This window comes from Onychomys torridus, chromosome 2 (genome assembly GCF_903995425.1).
Source record: "Onychomys torridus chromosome 2, mOncTor1.1, whole genome shotgun sequence".
Classification (NCBI taxonomy): Eukaryota; Metazoa; Chordata; class Mammalia; order Rodentia; family Cricetidae; genus Onychomys; species Onychomys torridus.
In genome coordinates this window covers 79,952,997-79,979,044 of record NC_050444.1, presented here as the reverse complement: position 1 = coordinate 79,979,044, position 26,048 = coordinate 79,952,997, and the positions used below count along the sequence as shown (strand labels likewise).

General features: G+C 38.0%; 1 protein-coding gene across 5 annotated transcripts in view; it reads left to right on the top strand.

Moving 5' to 3' along the window:
• Ptbp3 (polypyrimidine tract binding protein 3) overlaps positions 1 to 26,048 on the top strand; it is an 84,011-nt gene that overhangs the window by 45,257 nt on the left and 12,706 nt on the right. For all 5 annotated transcript variants that reach the window (XM_036178744.1, XM_036178741.1, XM_036178740.1 and 2 more), the window contains 5 exons: positions 3,736 to 3,882; positions 13,639 to 13,803; positions 18,432 to 18,542; positions 19,713 to 19,887; positions 25,734 to 25,811. In XM_036178744.1, the coding sequence (XP_036034637.1) occupies positions 3,736 to 3,882; positions 13,639 to 13,803; positions 18,432 to 18,542; positions 19,713 to 19,887; positions 25,734 to 25,811 (676 nt within the window). The remainder of the gene's footprint in view (positions 1 to 3,735; positions 3,883 to 13,638; positions 13,804 to 18,431; positions 18,543 to 19,712; positions 19,888 to 25,733; positions 25,812 to 26,048) is intronic.

Sequence of the window (26,048 nt, the reverse complement as noted above, 5' to 3'; positions counted from 1 at the left end):
TGCTTATATATTTCTTGGAATTGGTACGTGACTCTCACTAAAATCATAGTCTCTGCTACTTAAAATTGTGTGGGTTGTATGGTCATATCTAAAATTGTCTGTGAAAGGCAGTCTACGTGCAAGCCCACAGCTTCTCTTTGTGTTTACTGTTGATTCTGTAAGTTAACTATAGCTGTTGTGTTTTATTTTGGTCATGGAGCTCTTTTAGTAATACATTTCACCAAGAGATTGTGATGCCACTGGAAACACTTGCAAAGGTGGAATGTTAGGGAGAGAGTTGGTGGTAGTTTCATCAGCTTTCTCCCTGGGTAGTACTTTGGATTATAACTTTCAGATGATGAAAGTAGAACTCTTTACCAGTTATTTTGAAAAAAACATCAGTAATGTCTTGTCTGGATTCCATATGGAAAGTTTATTTTTGTTTTTGTTTTTAAGATTTATTTACAATTTTTAAAAAAGATTATTTATTATGTATACAATGTTCTGCCTCCATGTATGCCTGCAGGCCAGAAGAGGGCACCAGATCTCATTACAGATGGTTGTGAGCCACCATGTGGTTGCTGGGAATTGAACTCAGGACTCTGGAAGAACAGCCAGTGCTCTTAGCCGCTGAGCCATCTCTCCAGCCCCTTATTTACAAAGTTTTATGTGTATGTGTGTTTTGCCTGCACTCACATATGTGCACCTTGTACATACCTAGTACTCATGGAGGTCCGAAGAGGGTGATGTTGTTTATTAAGAGGATGTTGTTTATTAACTCTACTTGGGAGTAGAGTTAGAATTCTGAGCTGCCAAGTGGTACTGAGAATCAGACCAGGGAGCGATCAGCCAGTGTTCTTCAGTTTGTTTATTCTGAGACCAAGGGCTCTCTTTTGTGTAGTCTAGGCTGGCTTGAAATTCATGGAGATCCACCTGCCTTTGCCTCCCAAGTGCTGGGATTAATGTCTGCCACCCTGCCCAGCTGCACCCAGTGTTCTTAACCAGGCTGGCCTTGAACTCACAGAAATCATCTGCCTGTTTTACTTCCTAAATTCTGGGATTAAAGGCGTTTACCACCATGTCTGGCTTACTCATCATTTTAATAATTTATATTACTAATACTTATTATAGATACTTATGTTAATTTTTGATCAGGTTTTTTTTTGCATAAATTTGAGATACTCTTATAGGTAGTTCTGAGTGCTCAGTATGGTTGATATGTTTATATTCTTTTTCATCAGCCATTGAAAAAGGAGACAAACCTTGATTCACTAAAAGTTTGTGTGGTGACACATCCCTTTGATCCTAGCACTCAGGAGGCCAAGGCAGGGGATTTCTGAGTTCAAAGATAGCCTGGTCTACATAGTGAGTCCAAAGACAGACAGGTCTATATAGAGAGACCCTGCTTTCCCCAACAACAACAAAATGAAGAAAATTGTATGGCTGTTTTAATCCTATTACAGAAATCACAGCAGTCTACATAGCTAGAATCAATGCATAGGATAAGATCTAAATGTCAAGAAGCTTCTTCCATCACTGCTTTCCCATGCTATCTCTCCCGCCTTGTATTAGTACAGTGATTATAGGTACCAAGTGTCACTTGGAACGATTCATCAGTATTGAATTCACGTAGGAAGTTCCTATATTTCTCTATTTCAATAATTGATCCTTTGTATCTTATTTTAAAAATAGTCTTTATTTAGAGGGTTTGAAAGTATTTTATTTTCTAGCATCTCTAGGTCTTATGTGAAATATGATTATATTTGTGTTTATGTGCTATAAATGTGTGCATGTGTGTTTTTAAGAATCCCTCAACACTTATATCTAAGCCCTAGGAGCATTAGCTAAAATAATATGAGTTTCTGCTAAGGTGTGGATGACGATAGGATGCTGGATAAGATAGCAAGTATATGTTCAAAGAGATTTCTTCCCAGGAGCAAAGATGGATAAGTGGATATGGAACATAGCAAGCTCTTGGTGTACCTTAAATTAATGCTGTCTGCTGACAATGTATACTTGATTCCTCATTGTGGTCTACAATTTTGTCTCCCACCCCCACCCCACAGGGTTTTTCTGTATAGCTCTGCGCCTTTCCTGGATCTTGCTCTGTAGACCAGGCTGGCCTTGAACTCAGAAAGATCCACCTGCCTCTGCCTCCCGAGTGCTGGGATTAAAGGCATGCACCACCACCACCGGGCTTCAATTTTAAGTCTTATGAAGTTCTTATCATAAATCTTAAATTGGGAAACCTTTAAGTAATTAAAAGTATTTCACATGTGTAATGAATAAATTCACAAGTAGAGAGATTTTTTGTTTTTGAAATGTGGTATTACCCAGTTATGTTCTTTGCTGGTAATAGTTCAAAGTGCTATGTGTAGGTGTGTGTGTGTGTGTGTGTGTGTGTGTGTGTGTGTGTGTGTACATTTATGTACACATATACATAATATGCAAATATATAAACAACGTTTATGTGCATGCAGTGTGTGTATAGACATAATGTAGATACATATAAAACAGAAAATACTTTATATAGATTTATATGTAGCTTTTGTTTTAAAGTATACAGGATGAGTGTTGGTTAGAAGCATAATTGAAAAGTGAGAAAAACTAAATGTGGGGCTGGAGAGATGGCTCAGTGGTTAAGAGCACTGGCTGCTCTTCCAGAAGATCTGGGTTGGGATCCCATCACCCACATTAACAAATAAAGCTGCATCAGCCAATGGCAGGGGATAATGGGAACATGTATTCACAGCATACAGAGAGACATCCCACAGCAGACAGCTGTATATTTTAACAGAGGAAAGTGAGGCTCAGAGGTGTCTGACCAAGTTACTATAGGTAGGTGGAAATTTAAATCAGGATTTTACTCAGGCCATATGACATTTCCTATTCCTTGCTGTCAGATCAGATTGGTTGGCTCCATGTTGGCAGTGTTTGAGATGATAGGAACTCTGACTGAAAAAGGAATGTTCCATTTCATTTGTAGAAGAAGAGCAAATTATTATGCCCAGATCCTATTTAAGAATTTAGGCAGAGTAGTACTTTTCCACCAACTGTCCCCCTTTCCCGCCCTCTAACAGTTTTTCAAATTTTCTTGTTTGTTTTAAAACAGAAAACAGGATACTCACTATGCTCTGTACCAGGCTGTCCCAGAACTCAGAGATTCTCCCACCTCTGCTCCCAGTACTGGGATTAAGGTGTTCACCACCACACTCACACTTGGAGTTTTGTTTTTAACTCCTTTATTTGGCCCCATTGAATGAAATTCTATTATATTATCTCTTTTGTGTACTCTAGCAATTTAGCCCCAAGATTTTAACAACAACAACAAAATCCATTAAATCATAACTCCTGAAAGTATTTATTTGTAATGGTGATGCAAGCATTTATTTTTACCTTTGTAACTATTTTTAGGCATTTGAATAAACAGAAGTGAGAAAAAAACCAAAATAATTACCAACTGGCAATTTATTTCCCAAATTGCGTGTCAGTGCCCCACCCCCACCCCCACAGGCACATGGGGTTTCTCTGTATAACAGCTCTAGCTCACTTTGTAGGCCAGCTGGCTTTGAACTAACTCATGGAGATCTCTGGCTTGAGTGCTGGGATTAAAGGTGTGTGGGTTTCAAAAACTTTAATTGGACCCAGTTTTCCAAATTTATTCCATCCTCTTGGGGACAATGTCATGTATGGTAAGAAAGCAGGAGTTTAGAGCAGTATACAATCATTCTTAACCATCTTTTGTGTTTATTGCAGGCCTTTTTAGAAATGGCTTCTGAAGAAGCTGCTGTTACTATGGTAAATTATTACACTCCTGTTACTCCTCATCTACGAAGTCAGCCTGTTTATATCCAGTATTCCAATCACCGAGAACTTAAGACTGACAATCTGCCTAATCAGGCTGTAAGTATTATAGGCATCTGTAAGAAGTTATACAAACGTGGTATCATAACATAAAATTAGTTTTCTATATTTTAGAGAACTACCATATATTCATTTAAGTGCACTTTCTTATAATTGAGTATATAATTTGTTCTTAAAGGCTTAATAGTAATAACAGTTTTGTTTGGAAAAGTTGGAAGTTAACGACATTAGAAATTACACTTATTGGGTCATATTCTTGTAATCCAAGCCAATAGGAAGCTGGACTATACAGGAAGACTCTCAAAAAAAGCAAGAAGTAACATTTTTCCCCTCAAAACTATTTTCACTGCCGTGGAATGTCCTTCTGCACACTGAATATGTGTTGTTCCCATTGGTTAATAAATAAGCTGCTTTGGTGCTTTGTCTAAGAGTAGGACCTGTGAGATTTCCCTCTTCCAGTTTAGCATGTCTATTGGTGGTGTTGTCCTTGTTCAGGTCTTGGCTTAGGCAGCCACATGTTGATATAGGTATTCTGGATGTGGCTTCCCAGTCATTTCTAGGAGATAACATCTCACAGCAGACTTCCTGTCCTCTGGCTCTTAACTGTCTCTTCCCTTTCCCCCCATGATGTTCCCTGAGCCTTGGACTCAGGGGTTGTGTTGTAAATGTATCCATGGGGGCTAGCTGGGCACCTGACGATCATTTGTTCTCTGCATTTTGACCAGTTATGGTTTTCTGTAATGATCTCCTGTCTGCTGCAAAATGAAGGCTGTGTGATGAAAGGTCATCTGTGGGTATATGTGGGAGTTTTTGTCTAGTCAGCTGCTCCCAAATAAACACACTGAGGCTTATAGTAATTATAAATGCTCAGCCAATAGCTCAGACTTGTTACTAGCTAACTCTTACATTTAAATTAACCCATATTTCTTATCTATACTTTGCCGCATGGTTTGGAACCTTTTCTCAGTACAGCACGCTCTTCTTGCTTTTCCCTACGACTCTGGCGACTCTTAATTTTGCCCTTCTTTACCCCAGCATCTTCAGTTTGGCTCTTTTACATAACCTCCTGTTCAGTTATTGGCCAGTTAGCTTCTTTATTGAACCAATCTAAGTGACAAATTTTCACAGCGTACAAAAGGATTGTTTACAGTATGTGGGTATAAGCATTAGTATGAATGCAAGATTGTTTTAATATAAAGAGAATTTTGCATGTATTCTTGATCTAGGACAAGAATTCTCCAGCTTTTTATTTGAGTTGAGAGATTATTATGGGAACAGCATTTGTAAATGTATTAAATTAGTCTTTTCTACATTAATACAGGAACATTTCCTGCACATAATCCTTATTGAGCTATAGCTCAGACTATTGGAATAGAGTTCTTCAATGAAAAGTGTATTTATAGATCACAAATAAGAAGCCTGCTCATGGTTAAACATTAAGTCTAGAAAAATATGGAGGAAAAAAAAGCAAGCATCTGTTTGACCAGGATAACTTATAATTGATGCTAATGTTTTCCTATATATTCTTTGTTATGGTATCTGTGTATGTAACTGTATACAGATGGAATCTGGTATGTGAAATACTTTCATTTTTACTCTGTAACAATATGTTATGGACATAGTTCTACAGCAAGGGACATAGAGCCATTTTTGGATTTTCAGTGACTGCTTGGTATTCCCATAATAGAAGAGCTATAATTTGTCTAGGTTCTTGATAAGCATTGAAATGTTTTTCCTGCTTTATGGTTTTACTAATAGTACTGCAACAGTATACTTTTTGGCACACTTGGAACCTTATCTTATTAGATCCTGTTTCTAACAGTGAAATCCTTGGGTTCAAGCATATTCATGTTTTAATAATCTGTTCCTGATTGCTTGCTTTACTTAATATTAAATAATTGTATCTTATTGTTAAACTCTTAATAATTCATAACAATTTGCAGTAGTTTTTCTTAGTCATTTCCTTTAACTTAAAAAAAAAATATGTGTGTGCATGCATGTGCGATATGTTCGTGTTTGTACATTGTAGTGTGGCACAAATGTGTGGCCTTTCTGTTTAGAGACCAGAGGACAACTTTGGGTGTTATTCCTTGCCTTCCACCTTGTTTGAGACTATGTTGTTTGACACTGAACTCCGGGCTGGCTGGCCCTTGAGTCCATAAGCATTCTGTCCTCACCTCCATCTCCTCTAGGAGCATAGGGATACATAAGGCCATACTGTGAGGTTGTCCACACATTCCCTGCATTCAGAACCAGGTCCTCATGCTTGCATTGCAGCAGATGCTTTAACTGATGAACCATCTCTCCTATCCTCCTCTCACTTTCTAAATTGTAAAAAATAACAAATTATTTTTCCCCCGAGACAGGGTTTCTCTGTGTAGCTTTGGTGCCTGGATCTCGCTCTGTAGACCAGGCTGGCCTCGAACTCACAGAGTTCTGCCTGCCTCTGTCTCCCCAGTGCTGAGACTAAAGGTGTGTGCCACCACCGCCTGGCCACATAACAGATTTTTAAAAAAATTTATTTTATTTCTTATGTATACAGAAGAGGGCACCAGATCTCATTACAGATGGTTGTGAGCCACCATGTGGTTGCTGGGAATTGAACTCAGGACCTCTGGAAGAGCAATCGGTGCTCTTAACCTCTGAGCCATCTCTCTAGCCCCACATAACAGATTTTTAATGGTTGTTCAGGACAACCATTGACTCAGTCATCTTTGGAACTTTTTCACTGTTTTGAACTGAAATTCCCTATCTTAAATAAGACCTTTCCAGTTCTCCTTTTCTTGGCCTCTGTCAACTACCATTCTACTTTCAGACTATGACTTTATGTTTAGATTTTTTTTTTATTCATTTAGTAACCTCCCTTAAGATTATCTTGTCTTTCCATACCATGCTTCAGTACAGTGTACCAAGATTGAAACGAAACAAGATTTCTTAGAATATTGTTAAAATGTATTTACTTATTTTGTTGATGAGTGTATCTATGAATGTACACCACATGGAGATCAGAAGCCATGATGTGGTACCACAAGTTCACCCTCCATGTCCTCTGCCAGAGCAACAAGTGCTCTCCGTAGCTCAGCCAACTCTCCACCTCTCTTCCAGTACTTTTGATTGCTTCGGGCTTGATCGGCAAGTCTTTGTTCTCCTGTTGGTTTCTTTGTTTGTTTTTTGAAAAATAAAGATGGGGCTTTATTCTTTCTTATGGCACGATAAGTTTCTTTTTGATTACTTATTTAATAACCCATTTATTAATCTACTGATGAGAAACTTATCTTAATTTTTCATGCATGCCCTTCCTGCATGCTTACAATATGCATTTATATACACTTGTTAATAAATATATGTAGCATTTGTTGTTCATGAATGCTGCTCACTTGGCATGCACTCCAAATCTAGTTTGGACCTAACATTTCTAGTCCATTCCTGCCTTAGTGAGCACTATAGCTTAATCTATTGAGGAACAATATACTGTACTGTCTCTTCAGAAATTAACTGGTCATATTCTTTATAATTATTTTGTTAAGTCTTGGTTTTTTTTTTTTTTTTTTTTTTTTTTATAAATTGGAATTGGTTTGAGTTTTGTAAGTTTGGAAATAACTAACATATTCTTCTCTGATCCTTTATTGCCAGAAGTTCTGCTTTGTTTGTTTTTCTTTCAGTAGAATTTAAACATTTTCTTCATGTAAGTCATACAGTTTTAGCAATAGTCTGATTCCTAAGGATGTTAGTATAAATTGCCAGAAGAAAAGATAATTTAATAAAAACTTAAAGATTGGATTATGCCAAAGGGAAACAGTGAGAAATCCCAGTTGCTGGGCAACCACAGGCACCCAAATGGCCTAGTTTATTCTTAGATAGCCTTGATTTCTTCCCAACCCTTTTTTACTTTCACTTCTGTACAATGTTCATCCCAAACTACACCATCGTTAAGTCAAAATGGAAAGTACCTGTTTACATATACTTAAAAATGGTGAGATTTTTGTTTGTTTTTATTCTGAAAGCCTAGGAAGTAGAGAAATTCACATTTCTTCCCTTTTTGGTTCTCAAGATATACCCCAAAGCATGCATGTGCCTCTCCCAGCTGTGGATACTTGTTCAAGTCCATATGAAGTCAATGTTTCTCCACATGTAGGTTGTGATTCCCTGATGGGTCGAATTAACCTTTTCAAAGATGTTGTCTAAGACCATCGGAAAACATATTTACATTACAATTCATAACAGTAGCAAAATTACAGTTATGAAGTAGAAACGAAAATAACTTTTTGTGTTGGGGGTCACAACAAGGGTCGTAGCATTAGGAAGGTTGAGAGCCATTGATTGATATGAAATAGTTTTACCTCCTTGATTTACAAGAGAATCATAATTATTAAATGTAATTGTGTGGTGATGTAAAAAAAATGTAATTGTGTTGTGAAGTACAAAATTTGAAAACTTTTTTTCTTTTTTTTTTTTTTTTGAGCTGAGGATTGAACCCAGGGCCTTAGGCAAGCGCTCTACCTCTGAGCTAAATCCCCAACCCTGAAAACTTCTTTCTTTGGAGTTTTCTTGATCTTATTAAGTAGTTTATGAATCTTCAGAAATGACTTTGTAAGGATTTTTTAAAAAAGATTTATTTATTATGTATACAGTCTTCTGCCTGCATATATCCCTGCAGGCCAGAAGAAGGCACCAGATCTCATTACAGATGGTTGTGAGCCACCATGTGGTTGTTGGGAATTGAACTCAGGACCTTTGGAAGAGCAGCCAGTGCCCTTAACCTCAGAGCCATCTCTCCAGCCCCACTTTGTAAGGATTTTACCTTTAAAATGTTCTCTAAATAATTATTAAAATTAAGAGTACAGACTAGAATACTCTATGCTCGTTTCTTGTTCTTGACTTTGGAAATGTATTCTTTATACCACACAGACAGATACTTTGTGTTTTATTTGTGAAGATGAGGACACACTGTGATGCCCACATGAGGTTGAACTCTCTTTGTAGCCCAGGCTGTCCTATTTCTGTTCTCTTACCAGCTGCTGAGTGCTGGGATTACAAGTATGTGCCACTGTGCTCCTGTGGGCACGTTTAAGCTTTATGAGAAATATATCTCCCCAACTTAATAAAGTCCTTGTGCTTGTTTGATTATACTGCTTCTGTGTCTCTTATTAATGGTATAGTCATTCTAGAATTGTTGCCCCAAATTTCTAAAAATTGTCTCCTATAGTAATTTTATTACATCATAATTTGAAACATCAGAAGCATTTTTATCTTCTCTCACTTTTTGTTTTTGCTTAGTTAAACATTGCTACTTAGAACTCGGTGTGTGGTAGTAGTACATATTTATAATCCCAGCACTGGAAAGGCTGAGGCAGGAAGATTTTAGCTCAAAATTGCCCTTGGGTATACCATGAAACCCTGTCTCAATTCAAAAGAAAAGCTCAAAATCTTACAATGATAAAATATGTCTATCATATTTTTCACTGCCCCCCCATTTTTAAAATTCAAAAGTTCTTTTCTTTCCTTCCTTTCTCCCCTTCCTGTCTTTATTCTTTTCTTTGCTTCTGCTCCCCTCCTTTGAACTTTTGATCTTCCAGTCTCAATCCTCTCAGTGCTGGGATTACAGGTGTGCACAGGCACACCCCACTTTAAAAGCATATCTTCATTTTTAGTTCTTTAGAGAGCACCAGTGCAGACTCTATTGAATGTTCCAGTGACTAGGACATTATGCACCATTGAATCTCATGTTTTTCTGCCAAAGCGAAAAAGTGAAGAATGAACGATAGCAAAACTAGCATCAGCAAGCGCTCACTAGAATTAAAATTAATAGACAACGTAAGTAAAGAATTGAGATGAGATTTGTGTTTAGTTGCACATGCTTTAGGTATTTAATCATTTTTAACATGAGGGGAATGCTCACTGTGATGTCTTTGCCCAGATACTCCACAGCTGTAATACCCAATGTAGAAGTAATGACCTATATTTCGCTAATTGTAAAATTCAGCTCCCCAGCTGGGCAGTGGTAGCACACGCCTTTAATCCCAGCACTCAGGAGGCAGAGCCAGGTGGATCTCTGTGAGTTGAAGGCCAGCCTGGTCTACAGAGCGAGATCCAGGACAGGCTCCAAACCTACACAGAGAAATTCTGTCTTTAACAAAAACAACAAAATTCAGCTCCCTAGTTACTGTGGCTAATAGCTGTTGTATTGAGCAGGGTTAAAATCTAGGCTTTATTACAGGAATCTGTTAGCTGTAGGATAGCACTGATTAATTAATATCTTCCATATTCCTCTTTAACTTGTGATATGTGTAGAATACAGTTCATACAATATTTGCTTGTTAATTCTAATCTTTAACTTTTTTTTATTGGTACCCTCAACCCCACACACACCAATTAAAGGTTCAAATGGAAATCTGAGTTATTTTTCAAACCTATAAAAGCGGCACCACCTTCATTTTCTAGTAGAATCTTACTAAGAATTTCACAGAGGTAGATTGTCATGTTTAAAGCAAGACTGGGGTTCTAGGACCCCACACTATTGTCTATAAGAATAAGTTTTGAGAAGTAATGATATAAACAAAATATTCAGTTAATTCACATATTGTTCTTAAAGGTGATGTTGCTCTGGGAACTAAACATTGGGTCATTTTTGTATTATCTGATACGTAAAAAAGTTGTTATAAAATCACTATTAAAATATTTGCACACTAGCATTTTTGAAAGGATTATGTTCACCTCAGCATATGCAGACATTGGAACTGATAGATTAGTATGGCTTCTGCACTTATACAGATTTGTGAAGTATTCTGTATATTAAAAAAAAAGACTTTCTCCTTATTTATAAGGAACAAATTAAGTGCTTAAAATAGACAAAGAACATATTCATAGCCAGGGACAGTGGTACATGCCTTTAATTACAGCACTTGGGAAGCAAAGACAGGCAGATCTCTGAATTCAAGAACAGCTTGCTCCATGTAGTTAGTTCCAGGGCAGCCAGCTACATAGCCTCAAAACAAAGAAAATAATAAAAGAAAAAGAACAAATACAGGTGTGAAAAAAAGGGGGGGATTTGTTGAGTTAAGCATACAGTAGTAAAAGGCTCCCAAGTTTGATAAAGGTGCTTAATTTTAACAAAATTCATTATAGCAAAACACTAAAAACTCAAGCATTTCAAATTAGAAAAATTATTAAAAAAAAAAAAAAGTAAAAACTACCACCAATTATTTAAAATAACAATTCTATGACTGACATTTTGGAATTGAATATAATGTATGAAAATGAAAGCTATATTGAATTTGTAGAATTTTTCATTTCGATGCACACATATTTTCCATATTATCGCCATTCTTAAGTAAATATTGCTAGCATGGAGGAACTTGCTGTAATTTTAGCAGTAGGCTGAGTTTGAGGCCAGCTATTTCTGCATAATAAAGCCTGTCTCCATTGGGGGTGGGGTGCACAAGGCTCAACCACGCACAAAGAACCACAGGCAGCTGAGGAGTGCTGAGGGCTAAAGAGATAATCTTCCTTGGGGAAGAGGACACCAATTTCGTTTCCAGTAGCAAAAGGTCAGCTCTAAACATATATACACACAATTAGTGTTACACAGGTTGTACCTACTCTCCTTTCGCTTCATGTTTAAAAATAATTATTTTAAGTTTTGAGGGAATTAAGGATTATATGCAGGTAGAGCATATAAAGTTTCAATTCTCAAGCCTTTTGAGAGTATATGACCAACCCGCTCCTTCATTATTGACTGGTTGTGTATGCTTCCTACAAATGGGGCATTTCTTTAACCAACTAGAATAAGGTAGTCAACACTGGTTTGGGTTGGTGGCACAGGCCTGTAATCACATTTACTTAGGAGGATCATGAGTTTAGGATCTATTGGGCCCACACAGTATATTTTAAAGCCTGCTCAGATGTGACTTTATGCAGTGTGGTACCTTGTGCAACCTTGATGGGCTAGAGGGGGAGTGGGGGGGGGTGCCGCTGCTGGGCTCTGCTGACTCCTCATGGGAGACCTAGATTTGGAGGATGTGGGGATGGGGAGTGGCTTGGGTGGGAGGAGGGAGGAGGTGGAATGTAGGGTGAGTAGAAAATTAATTTTAAAAAAAAAAGAAAAAATACCAAAATACCCCAAAAATTCTTGGATAGGATGTTTGCCTGGTGTACATGAGACCTTGAGTTCAGTACCTACTTCTGGACCTGCCCCCCATAAGAAGTTAATATTGATGCATTGCTCCTCTGCCACCTGTAGATCCCATTTGTGTTTTGCTAATTGTTCTAATAGTACTGCCTGTAGCAAAATGGTATAATCAAGTTAATGTATGTGTTCTGTTTGGTTATGTCTTTTTAGTCATTTTAGACAAACTCTGCTTTTCATTTAATCTCATGTCTTTAACATCTTTGAAAATGAAAGGCAGAGAGGTAGGCGGATCTCTGAGTTCAAGGCCAGCCTGGGCTACGAGTGAGTTCCAGGAAAGGCGCAGAGAAACCCTGTCTCCAAAAAACAAAAGAAAACAAAACAACAACAACAAAAAAAAAAAGGAAAGAAAGAAAAGAAATGAAAGGCAGTTTATTTCTCAAAATGTCCCTCAGCTTTTGTTGGTCTTCTGTTTCCTTGTGATTCAATTCAGGATATGTATCTTTGACAAATACATCTAGAAGTGACACAGTTGTGTTTGCCCGGCTTCTGGACTATGGAGTTAGGACACTTCTCCACCATTATTCATTGAGAAGGGTGAAGTTGGTTAGTTGTTTCTTGGACCCCCCCCCATTCTAAAATCCAAGGATGCTAAAACCAGTTCTATAAAAATGGTGTAATAGCTGTATATACCACAAGCACACATTGTTGTGTATACTTTACATCCCCTCTAGATGACTTACAATACCTAATGCAGTGTGAATGCTATGTAAATAGTAATACTGCCAGATGTGGTGATATATAGAAAGGAGGGCGACAAATTCCAGGCCAGCCTTAGCTACATAATAGCAAGACCTGGTCTCAATAAAAACCCCAAAGGGTGTGTGTGTAGATGGAAATTTTTTCATTTGTGTTTAGATGTTGTACCTGCAGATATGAAGGGCCCAACTTAAAGGGTGAAAGAAGTAATAGTATCTCATGCACAGGCATTTGGAGATACCATAAATGCTGTTCTTTACTAGCTATTAGTTGTTAGTTAGCATTATAGACTTAGGGGTTCCTGTTTGTTTTATGGATGACTTTTGATGTTCAAATTTCTTGGATTGGGCCAGTGGGAGCCCTTTCAAGTTGTATTCTGTATCCTTTTGACACATCACCTTTATCATTTCAGTGATTTTTGCATTCTGGAAAATATAACAAAAATACTACAAAACCAAAATTATTTCACACTTACCTTCTGCTTTTCCTGCTACAGCTCTGAACCTGTTTAGAATAATGATCTACTTTCCCCACTAACACACCAGTCACATTTGCACTTATCTTAAGTCATCCAAAGACTTTAGAACTGAATTGTTAAGCAGTAATGCTGGAACTAAAGCATGCACCATTGCTCCTGGCTTTTTTCATGTGTGTTTGGAGGATCAAACCCAGGTCCTCATGCTTACACAACAAGCATTTTCTTGGCTGAGCCATCTCCTGAGCCCCATCTTTTAAAAAAGAAAAACTAAGCACACTGAAAACTTGGCTCTCTACAACTTCGGATATGTGCGTCCAGATAAAGTATATGGGAATGAATTGTTTTATGTCATCTCAGCTTCAGGATTGATTCACTGCTTCTGTGATCAAAAGTGGTAATTTTTCATTTTTCTTAATTTTGGCTTGTTTTCTAGAGAGCCCAAGCTGCACTGCAGGCTGTCAGTGCTGTCCAGTCAGGAAACCTGTCCCTTCCTGGAGCTCCTTCCAATGAAGGCACAGTGCTACATGGGCAGAGCCCTGTGCTCCGGATAATTATTGAAAATCTATTTTACCCTGTCACTCTGGAAGTTCTTCATCAGGTAAGGAACAAGCTCTTCTGAAAGCAGAATCAAAGGTGGTTTCTCGAAGTTTAGTTATTATCTGTTTTTTAAGTTGGGTGTGATAGCACACAGCTTTAATCCCAGCACTTGGGAGGCAGAGGCAGGCAGATCCTTTGAGTTCAAGGCCAGCCTGGTCTACAGAGTGAGTTCCAGAACAGCCAGCACTACCTAGAGTAACCTTCTGTCCCCACCCCCAATCTGTAGATTTACCATCCTGTTTCATAGAAGAAATTGTGTCAGGTATTTTTTGACGGCCTCCCTTTTCAAAATTTTCTTCCTTTGTTTATTTTGAGACAGGGTCGACTTATATACCCTTGTCCTGTAACTCACTGTAGACCAGACTGGTATCAAACTCACAGAGGTGTGCCTGCCTCTGCCTCTCGAGTGCTAAGGTGTTATGTCATTACATCTGGCCTAACTTGAATTTTAGATTTTAAAAGATTATCAGAGTGGCAGGGCTTTGGATGTAGCTGAGTGGTAGAGACATGTGGCATGAATAACTTTCATGCATGAGATTTTACATTCAGTTCCTAATACCAGTAATTATGAGAATAATACCAAACACTAGAGAGAAAATAGCAGGTAAGAAATTCAAATTTTAACCAGATATAGTAGCATACATTTATAACCTTAGCACTTAAGAGGCTGAAACAGGAGGATTGTCCAGTTGATAGCAAAACCCCTTGTCAAAAATCATCAAATTTGAATTATTTTCCTGTCTTTAGTCATTGCTGTGAAGGGACACCATGACCAAGACAACTCTTACTAAAAGAAAACATTTAATTTGGGGCTTGCTTATAGTTTCAGAGGCTTATTATTAGTACATTATCATCAGCGCGCGCGCACACACACACCTATAAATAAAAATATTTGGCTGGGCAGTGATGGTATGTATACACCTTTAATCCCAGCACTTAGAAGGCAGAGGATCTCTGAGTTCAAGGCCAGACTGATCTAGAGAGTAAGGTTTTTTTTTTTGTTTTTTTTTTTTGAGCTGAGGACTGAACCCAGGGCCTTGCACTTGCTAGGCAAGTGCTCTACCACTGAGCTAAATTCCCAACCCGAGAGTAAGTTTGAAGACAGGGAAACCTTGTCTCAACTAACCCCCTCAAAAAAAAAAAAAAAAAAAATACAGATAGGTAGGTAGATATATGTGTGTGTATGTATGTATGTATGTATATGTGTATAGATGTATATATAAATTCTGAAGGGAAGATCTATAAGCTTTAGTATATACACAGATATATGATATGCATTATGTTAGATAATCACTTATGTCCAGTGTAATCTTTGTAGGTAATTCATTAGTGCATATAAACTGTCTTATCAAAGATATTCCACTAAATCAGGACTAGCGATATTTAAAATTTACAAATTGGAAGGTCACCAACTTACATAATTTTCTAGTGAGTAGAACTGGGGACACATCCTTCAATAAAGCCGTATCTCCTAATCCTTCCCAAATAGTTCCACCAATTTGGGGCCAAATACGCAAACATGAGCCTATAGGAGCTATTCTTATTCAAACACCACGCTCCACTCCATGGCCACTCCTAAACTCTGTAAGAAGATTCCACAATCTCTTTACTCATGTGTCTTTCACCACATGATGACACTGCTGTGTTCAGCCGCTTGCTTTATGGTAGAGCTAGGCACCATTATCTTATCTCTCACCATAAGCCTTGGCTCCTCTCCTGAGGCTCCTTTTCTCTTCAAACTGTACATTTTGAACTTCTTTTGCTTCACTTGCTCTTATCCATTGTAGATCTGCATAAGTGTGATCACTAATAACCACATGGCAATCAATGCTAGGCTGTCTTGGAATTTTCTCCATTGAAGAAATTAGTCTGTCACTTTTGGTGGGGGGCAGGTTGAGACAGGGTTTCTTTGCATAGCCTTGGCTGTCTTAGAACTAGCTCTGTTGACCAGGCTGGCCTCAAACCCACAAAGATCCACTTGCCTCTGTCAACTGAGTGCTGGGATTAAAGGGGTGGGGGTGTGCTGCCACCACCACCCACCACCACCACTGGCTTAGTCTATTACTTTTAAATTGAGCTGCAGGCAAATTCTTAGGACAAGAACAGAAGTAGTCATAGTCTTAGCCAAAAATATTGCAGAAATGGTCTCTAGCCCAGTTGCTGATATTATTGCTCCCCTCAGAAACACCGTGAGCCCGGCTTCCATAGTCCCCAGCACTACTGCCTTCCAGGCTTCTCCTAGAATGGCCCATTGAGCTCCTCTTTTCTGATTCAGAGTCCCAAAGTCTTTCACATTTCTCAAAAAAAGTATGGCCAGGTTTGTCACTGCAGTAGTCCACTCCTTGATTCCAATTTCTGGGAACCAGGTAGCCAAATATTTGAGCCTATGGGGGACATGCTCATTCAAACCTTCACACATGCCTTTGGATATATATGACTAGATGAAGAATTGTAGGGTGGGTGTGTGTATGTTCAAAAACTGAAACACATCTTACCTGAATTCAGACATATAAATAAGTGGGTTCTTAGAGACTTACTTCCACCATCAGCATTTCAGTTTATGATAGGACTTAGATCCTTTCCCAGTGTGTCCCCGGAATGTAAATACCAAGTATACCAGTTAGTAGGACTGTGTTTCTTTCAGTAGTTATCTAAGTACCATTTTCAAAATAAAGTGCCCCCCGTGAAGCATTTCCTAGGGAACAGTCATGTTTGTAGCCACCCTTGTCCCTCCCTAAAAGTAGTTAAGTAGTTGCTTAAGTCATTGGTTTCATTGTTCTGCTAAATTTGTTTTCTGTTTATTGCACAAAGTAGCATTTAACCATCAAAGTACTGGAGACTTGATTTGTAATTGGTTTTATTCTGTTTCTTTCACAAAGAGAATGACCTCTGTTACCTATTAGTAGAGTGTTTTCATCTGCTTCTGTAATGTTGTTGCTTATTTATATTCTTAAAAAAGATACTTTTGAACCAGTGACTCAGATTTGCCACATCCATCAGGTGCACTTAGTGGGTGTCATGAGGTCATGTCTTAATGGTCTAGTTAGCATTTTCCCCAAACAGTAACAGACTTTCTTATATAGAAGATCATGGAATCCTGGGTGAGCAGGACTTTTCAATTATCAGTACCATCAGTTGGGTTGAGACTTTCAGTCTTTAGTTACAGAAGTCATTGTTTAGTTCTTCTTCCCAGGGCAATGGGGGAAAAAATCCTTACCAAAGCCTTTAGGCTTCACATACAAATGTTGTCCCCATTTACTTGTCCTCAGTACCTAAAATGCTTTAACACCTTGTCTTTTCTGGAACCCTGTCTATGTCCTCTGTTCTCCAGTTTAGCCTTATCTTTACTTCCCTTTCTGTTTCTTGGGCTTGGGATACTCCTTAACCTTCAAAGTCAGTTGGCTGATGTCTGTCATTCCGTCATCTCAGATGTTTCCTCCTTAAAGAGTCTTCTTTACTTTAAATCCTCTCCCTTGACACTGTATCTCCTTTTCCCTGACTTAGTCAGTGTTCTGTTGCTGTGAAGAGACACCAACACCATGCAACTCTTACAAAAGACATTTAATTGGAGGCTTGCTTACAGTATCAGAAGTTTAGCCTATTATCATCATGGGGTGGGGACTGGGCTGTATGCAGGCAGGTGCTGACCAGTAGCTAAGAGCTGCGTCCTGATCAAAGCCCACCCCCAGTGACACTTCCTTCAACAGGGTCCCACCTCTTAATCCTTTCAATCCTTTCAGATATTACCACTCCCTGGTGACTAAGCCTGTGGGGTCCATTCTTGCTCAAACCTCCAGGCCCTGCAGAGATTGTGTGCTTAAAGTTAGAGGAGCTAGAGCTGGGTTGAACTTTGCCCTACCAATGCACTCCATTTAATCTCATTCCTCTCTTCTTCCTATTTTTTATATTACTTTTATATAACCAAACATTATGATTTCCTTTGCCTATTTATTGTCTCAAGAAAGGCAGACATTATTGTTGCTCTTTAATTTGCCAGTACTTAAAAAAGTGTCTTATAATTTGAACAAGCCTGTATTTGAACATCTTGTTTCTGCCTATAAAAGCCTCCAGAAGTAACTGGTGACTTACAGGGGTGAAATAAACCATTGACTTATTTGACTTCTTATTTTAATTCATACACTTGTGAACATCATTGTATCAAACTATCAGTTAATAACTCTTATAGCCTTCTGTTTTAGATTGTGCCGTTTTTGTACATACTACAAAATTGGTTAAATATTTGAGTGCCTGTTGTGTGCCAGGATCATGCATAGGACATTAACATCTTAGGCTTATTTTAAGACTTTTGTTGTTGTTGTTGTTGTTTTGGTTTTGTTGTTGTTTGTTTTTCGAGACAGGGTTTTTTCTGTATAGCTTTGCGCCTTTCCTGGTAGCCCAGGCTGGCCTTGAACTCAGAGATCTGCCTGGCTCTGCCTCCTGAGTGCTAGGATTAAAGCCGTGGGCCACCACCGCCCGGCTTAAGACATTTTTGTATCAGAAGTTTTAATAGAGAAAATTATATTTTTACATATTAAAGGGATTCATTGGTAGGTAAGAGATCATGAATTTGAAGCCTGCTTGAACCACATAACAAGAGATATCTTAAAACAAACAAACCCTTTTTTCCAGATATTTTCTAAATTTGGCACGGTCTTGAAGATTATCACCTTTACAAAGAATAACCAGTTTCAAGCCTTGCTTCAGTATGCTGACTCATTGAATGCACATTATGCCAAAATGGTAATTATACTTTTCCTTTTCTATTATTAGTCACTCACTTTGGAGACACCTGAAGGAGCCATCACATCTCACTTGCTCCTTGTATTTTATTAAATGTGCCTTTTGGTCATTGTAAACTGTATTGTTTCCTTCTAAGCTAAAACTTACTGCTTTCCCATTTTAAAAAGCAGCTTTAGTCTATCACTTCTCAGGTCTCTGAGACTCATTGCTGTTGGTCACATTTAAAATCAATACCTAAGCATAGCACTCCTGATGCAATCTGATTGATCAGCAGATGTTTGACCTTGTGGTTTCATTTACTTGTCTTCAATCAGCCAGAGATTGATTTCACTACTTTTATAACTATATTTAGCTCTCATTGTTATTGAGCTAAAGACATTACACCTTAAGCAATATGCTGCTGCTGTTTTCTTTTTTTAAGTACATGAATCTTTGATGTTGTTTTAATGAGACAAAGTAACACACTTGGTCACAAGAGATAACAGCTCTCTTGGAAAGCTGTCATTAACCTTAATTCTGCTTTGTTACTTGTTTAGAGATAGAGACTCAAGTTTAACATACTTTTGTTTCGCATACAGTTTGTGGAATAGTCTTTTCATTTCCTGTATCCTCTAGCTGCATGTTTATCATACAGTTGACATATTCTTTGGGTTTTGTGTTTGTTTTTATAAATCTGACTATTTGTGAAAGTAGGCAGTAACCACAAATAGCCCACTGGTAAATTTATTCTAGTGAAGGGGAGGATTGCTGATCTTTGGTCACAAGTGACTGACTCCCTTTGTTTTTTATTCAAAAAAGCAATTAAAAAAACATGGCAGATAATATTTTATGTAATATGACTAACATACTATTTACAGTGGTGTTTCATCAATACATTATTTTCACCAATATAAATTATACTAAGATGAAATCAACACCTTTATATACTTAATGTGGGCAAAATAACCATAATAATAGTGTTTCTATAATAATACAATACAATAGTTTTCCAAGCTTTTATGTTTCTTTCATATGATCTGACCACTTGAGAATAATAAAAGTAAACCTAGATCTTTGGTCTTTTGTCCTTTGCTCTCTGCTTAGTGTTGGATGGGTGCTGTCTCAGAAGAGACTAGTCAGTGAGTCAGTATGGTCTTGACAAAACACCAGTCCCTTTCTCATCTGCTTTAGGCTTTGGATGGCCAGAATATCTATAATGCATGCTGCACTCTGCGGATTGACTTCTCCAAGCTCACCAGCCTTAATGTGAAATACAATAATGACAAAAGCAGAGACTTCACTCGCTTAGACCTTCCTACTGGTGACGGTCAGCCATCTCTTGAACCTCCTATGGCTGCTGCTTTTGGTGAGTAGTTCCTTTTTTAGTCACAGAGCAAGTTTTCCAAAGTTAGAGTTTCACCTATTTATGTCAATCTTTTTCTTCTTGGGACTTCTAAAGGAAAGCATATGATCTAAAGAAACAAATATGCCTGTATATTAAACCTTAATACGGTAGTGCTGTTAGTTCATAAAACATAGAAGTATAAAATTCTGTTCCAAGTTTTTTTTAAAGATTAATAATATTACCAAAAAGCTACTTATTTGCTTTAAATTAATTATCTTAATGTTAACTTTGATTTTAAATATGAAGATTTGTAAGCAGAATTTTGGCATTAAGTGCTCTTGAGAAAAATAATTTTTCTTTTAAAGTAATGACAACTTGCTATCTGGTGGTGGCACATGCCTTCAATCCTAGCACTTGGGAGGCAGAGGCAGATGGATCTCTGTGAGTTCTAGGTCACCCTGGTCTACAGGGTGAGTTCCAGAACAGTCAAGGCTACACAGAGAAACCCTGTCTCAAACAACAACAACAACAACAACAACAGCAGAACCACCACCAACAAAGAAGTAATAGCTTTCATATCAGTGTCCTAAATTAGCAGGTTTTTTCCCTTTATTCAAACAGCATTGATCTTATTCTGTTTTACTGAAGCAGTAAACTTCATCTTTGTCTCAAGCTATGTGAATATTAATATTTTACAATAAATAGACCCCTTGAAAATACTTGCTTTCCAAATTTGGTTTGCAAAAGTAGGTTTGAAGAGCTTCCCTCTTATTTAAAATAAGTAAATTTTTATTTTAAGTAAAGATTTTTTTCGAGACGGTTTCTCTGTGTAGCTTGGTGCCTTTCTTGGAACCACTATGTAGCCCAGACTGGCCTTGAACTCACAGAGATCCACCTGCCTCTGCTTCCCAAGCGCTGGGATTAAATGCGTGTGCTGCCACCGCTGTTGCTGCTGTTGCCGCTGCCGCCGCCGCCGCCGCCGCCGCCACCACCACCACCACCACCACCACCACCACCCAGCTAAAATAAAGTAAATCTTAATGGCTCGGTATGGTGGCACATACCTTTAATCAGGAAACAGAAGGAGGATGTCTGTGAATTGGAGGCTGGTGTTCATAGTGTGTTCCAAGACAGCCAGGACTACATAGAGACCCTGTCTCCAAAAAAGCCCCAAACACAAGCAATAACAACAAAAATCTTAAAAAAGATAAACCTTTATGTAAAGGCCAAAAAATGGATTTATTATCTTTGCATGTATCATTAGATTAATTTTTAGCTTTATCTAAAAAGTAATATTTATTATTCAGGAAAGTTAAATTTAAATATCCTTGTGGTTTATTTGTCTCTGCTAAGTAACACCTTAAAATATTGTTGATACCTAGTAGTATTTAATCTCCCTCCCTTCCCCTCCCTTCCCCATCCCTCCCCTCTGTCCCTCCTCTTCCTCCCTCCTTCTTCCCTCATTCATTCATTCATTCATTTTTTTGAGATTATGTCTTTATGTAGCCCTGCCTGTCCTGGAACTCACTATGTAGACCAGGCTGGCCTTGAACTCACAGAGATCCCTCTGCCTCTGCCTGCAAAGTGCTGGGATTAAAGCAATGTGCCATCATGACTAGCTCAGACTTCTTTTATATGTGAGAAAAGTAAAGCATTAAAATAACTAATTGGTTTTCCAAAATTTTTTCTAGAAAATAGTTTATAATTCTACTTTAAAGTAAAACCTTTTTGTCTTTGTCATTAGAAATTAGGACAAATTTAAGCTTGCAAGCACTTGACTATCAAATGCAGAACAACTTTTATTACAATAATTGGAAAATATATATATTATATACTGATATAATAAATATTCTGTTATGAAAGGAGAAGCACCTTTAAAAATTACAATTAAGAGTTTTTTGTTTCTGAATATAAGGTACTGCAAAATAATGTCTACATTCTAAATATAATTTATCAGAGAAAAATATTTATGTCTTTTATGAAAGTTTGTTCTCTAATATTTGACACCAATTCCCTCCTTGCTTCTCTTGGTTTGGAGACTGCACACTCTCCTTTCCTCTGACATTCCTTTAAAGGTTGTGTGCTTGTGCACATGTGTGCTTGTGCACATGGAGGCCGGAGTTTGACTTCACTTGTCGTCTCTGTCATTCTCCACCTCGGGATCCTCTTCTCTCCATCCCTCTTCTCTACTCAGGCCTTCATATTTGCATGGCAGGCACTTCATAGACAGCTATTTGCTTAGCATCTATAGTGATACCTTAACGTACAAGTTTTTAACACATTAATAAAGTTGAGCATATTTTCATTTGACACCCTTTGTAAATTTTCAATTCTTCTCAGTTTTTATGTGTGGTTTCTTAGGGTTTTTTGTTGTTGTTGTTGTTGTTTCTTTTGTTTGTTTGGTGTTTTGTGTTTTGTTTTGTTTTTAGATGGTTTTCTCTGTGTAGTTTTGGTGCTTGTCCTGGATCTTGCTCTGTAGACCAGCTGGCCTTGAACTAACAGAGATCCACCTGGCTCTGCCTAGCAAGTGCTGGGATTATAGGTGTGCACCCCCGCCACCCAGCTGTTTTTTATTTCTTTTGACAGGGTTTCTCTGTGTTGCCCTGACTTTGTTGGAACTTGCTCTGTAGACCAGGCTGGCCTCATACTCAGAGATCTGTCTGCCTCTTCTTCTTGAGTGCCGGGATTAAAGGCCTATGCTACCACTACCCATTGGTAGAACTTGCTTATGAATTCCATATTCTAGTCCTTTTTGTGTAGAAAGTTTTCTTGTTGGACTGTCTTTGGATAACGACAGATTTATTATTATGAAAGCTTGGCCTTTAGCTTAGGCTTGTTTCCAGTTAGCTCTTATAATGTAATTATCCCATTTTTTTTAATCTACATTTTCCGTGTGGCTCTTTACCTTTCCCCAGTATGGCATGTCCCACTTGCTCTGCATCTGCTGGCAAACTCTGTGTCCTTTGATTACTCCGCAATTCCTCTCTGCCCAGAAGTCCCGCCTATCCTCTCTTGCCTAGCTATTGGCTGCTCAGCTTCTTTTTTTTTTTTTAATGTATTTATTTGTATTTTATGTGCATTGGTGTTTTGTCTGTATCTGTATCTGTGGGAGGGTGTTGGATCCTCTGGAACAGGAGTTACAGACAGTTGTGAGCTGCCATGTGGGTGCTGGGAATCAAGTTGTCTGGAAAAGCAGCCTGTGCTCTTAACCACTGAGCCATCCCTCCATCTCCCTCAGCTTTTTATTAAACCGATCAGAAGGAGCCTTAGGCAGAGGCATTTTTATAGTGTAGGAAAAGATTATCCAACAACATTGGCTATTTAGAAAGTTTCTCCCTATTTGAGTTTATTGATAGTCAAATTTATTGTTTTCTTTATATGATGTGGTGGTTGTTCAGTGTGAGGAGTCTTATATAAAAAATAGTTATTAAAAAATAGTTATTAGCCCGAAGTTATAAAGGTATTTACTTATATTGGGTATGGCAGCGCATGTACCCAGTACCCAGGAGGCAGAGACAAGGATTGTAAGTTCAAGGGTAGCCTTAGCTACATGAAGAGACCCTGTTTCAAAAACCAAATTTTTTTTCATACAAAGATTACTACTTATATTCTAAAATTTATACTATTTTAGGTGGCTTTGTTTTTAAAATAATGTAAGCTATAGGAATAGCATAAATAACTCCATATTTCTCAGTTGTTATTGTCACTCCTCATTACTTTATCATCTCCAATTATATTTGCATGTATTTATAGCTGTGTCTCCCACTTGAAACCATTGGAGAGTAAGTTGCAAATATGATGGAGTTCTGAATATTCACTGAGTATTTGCTAAGAGCAAAAATTGTGTGTGTGTGTGGTTCCTTTCTGAGACAGGGTGCCCGGCTGGCCTTGAGCCCATAGCAGTCTCCTCAGCCTCCTCAGCCAGGGCTCCAGGTGCGAGCCGACATGTTTGGCAATCAGTAGCCTAACTTCTGAAATTTTGCCAGCTATAAAAATAATATACAGCTATTTTTTTCTAAAAACTTGAAAATTGTCAGGATTGTTCACTGAGGCATTTCTCCAGCCCAAGAATGAAAACTTTTAGTGGCACTTCGTGTATTTGTGGTGTGTGTGTGTGTGTGTGTGTGTGTGTGTGTGTGTGTGTGTGTTTACGAGCACACACAAATAAGTATAATTACTTGCCTATGGAGGCCATAGAACAAACTTAGGTATATTCTGCAGGCACCATCTACCCTCTTTCCAAGACAGGATCTCTTCACTGGTTTGGAACTCACTAGTTCAGCTAGACTGACTGGCCAGTGAGCCTAGGTGTCTGCTTGTATCTGTCTTTGGAGAGCTAGGGTTCTAAAAGCACCACCAGGCTCACTCAGCTTTGTAATGTGAGTTCTGGGGATCAAATGCAAGGCAAGTACTTTACTGTCTCGGCCATCTTGCCTGCTCTCAATGCCATTTTTTAAAATTAATGTTTTTAATATATAATCACTGTACATAGTTGTGGTGAATAATGTATAAGTACATTACACAATGCTGAATGATCACACCAGGATATTTAGTATTTATTTGAGTTGGGAAAAACTTTGTATAGTATGTGACGACTTAGAAATAGGTTTTGTCTTAATTTGTATTATTTTAGTTGCTGTCATGGGACATTTTTCAGATGCATGCAAAGTACCTGTTCTTAATTATTATAAATAGTTATTAATGGTCTCTAAACATTGTTCTTAAAATTCTATGTAATCTCTTAATAAGATGAAATATACAGGCTGTTTTCTAACAGATTATTTCCAAGTGCAAATACAAATGGAAATAGCTGAGTCTTTGCTTGGACTTCTGCAGTCTGATTTCTTTTTATTCCCTGAAAACTGTTCCTTCTCTTTTTCTTGTATAATTCCTATTGGAAGGCCTCCCACATTTTTAATGTAGTCCATAGGATCCCAGGGATCACTGGTTCCCCTTCCTAAAGCTGTTGTCTTTCTTTCCTCCTTTCACTTGAGCCCTGGTCATCTTATTGTTTCTGTACCTTTGCTGGAGCCTTCTTTTGTCCACAGGCACTCCTGGCTGAGTCCACATTATTCCAAGTATGTTGCTTATACTAATTATTCCGAGTTTGCTTTGGTGTTTTCAGTTGGACATCATACAGTCATTTCACACTTGATTCCTCCATTGGAACTGTTTTATTGACACTGTCACCAGGCTTCCTATAGAAAAGACTGGAATTGTTTGTCTAATTATACATGGTACTGTGCTTTGTAGTAAAGTACTGGCTAGCTCAAACTTTCCCTTAACTTGCAGCAATATCTTCTAATCCATCATAGTGAAGCCTCTGGGGCTCCTTAGTCCACTTGCTGTATTATATGCCTGGAGGACCCTCAGCTTGTGAATCTCTGTAATTCATACTCTTAAAACATCTCAGTGACAAAAATTTATCTCATGTTTGTTTAAACAGAATCATACCTTAAATTCATGATCCTCTTGCTTCAGTAATAGAATTAAAAGCATGTGCCACAATGTCCAGCTTCATTATTTGTTTTCATCAGTCCAGTACTACTTCAATACAGTATAATTTAACAAGCATTTGATGACTTTCCATAAAGGAAAAAAATGCTCTAGATAAACACCAGAATCTTAGCCTAGTCCAGACTAATTCACAGCTAAGTTATGCTCTTCATCCTTGAACCCAGTTGAAAGCCCTCAGCCTCTGGAGAGAGTAGGGACTTTTATACTTTCGGGATTACCTACTGAACAACTATATGATTCCATAATGGTTCAATTCCATTTATAATATATTTTCATATGGGCATTTCATATTGTATTGACAAGCATAGTTAGCAGGCAGTATTATTTATTGTAGCCTCTCTTCTTCACAGGTGCACCAGGTATAATTTCTTCTCCATATGCAGGGGCTGCTGGATTTGCCCCCGCCATTGGATTTCCTCAAGCTACAGGTAAATCTTTTCAGGTTGAATTTCAAATGGTTCTTTAAATGAATTCTTTGTCTTCTAGGAGCTCACCAAATTTGAATGATTTAAAATATTAGGTGTAACAACCATGGAGTAACTTGCTTAATATGCTCAGCATCTTTATAGTTGCAAACAGTTTTCTCTAATTCCACTGTGCACTTCAGTAATTCCACTGTGGGTTTTTTGTTTGTTTTGTTTTGTTTTTTGTTTTTCAAGACATGG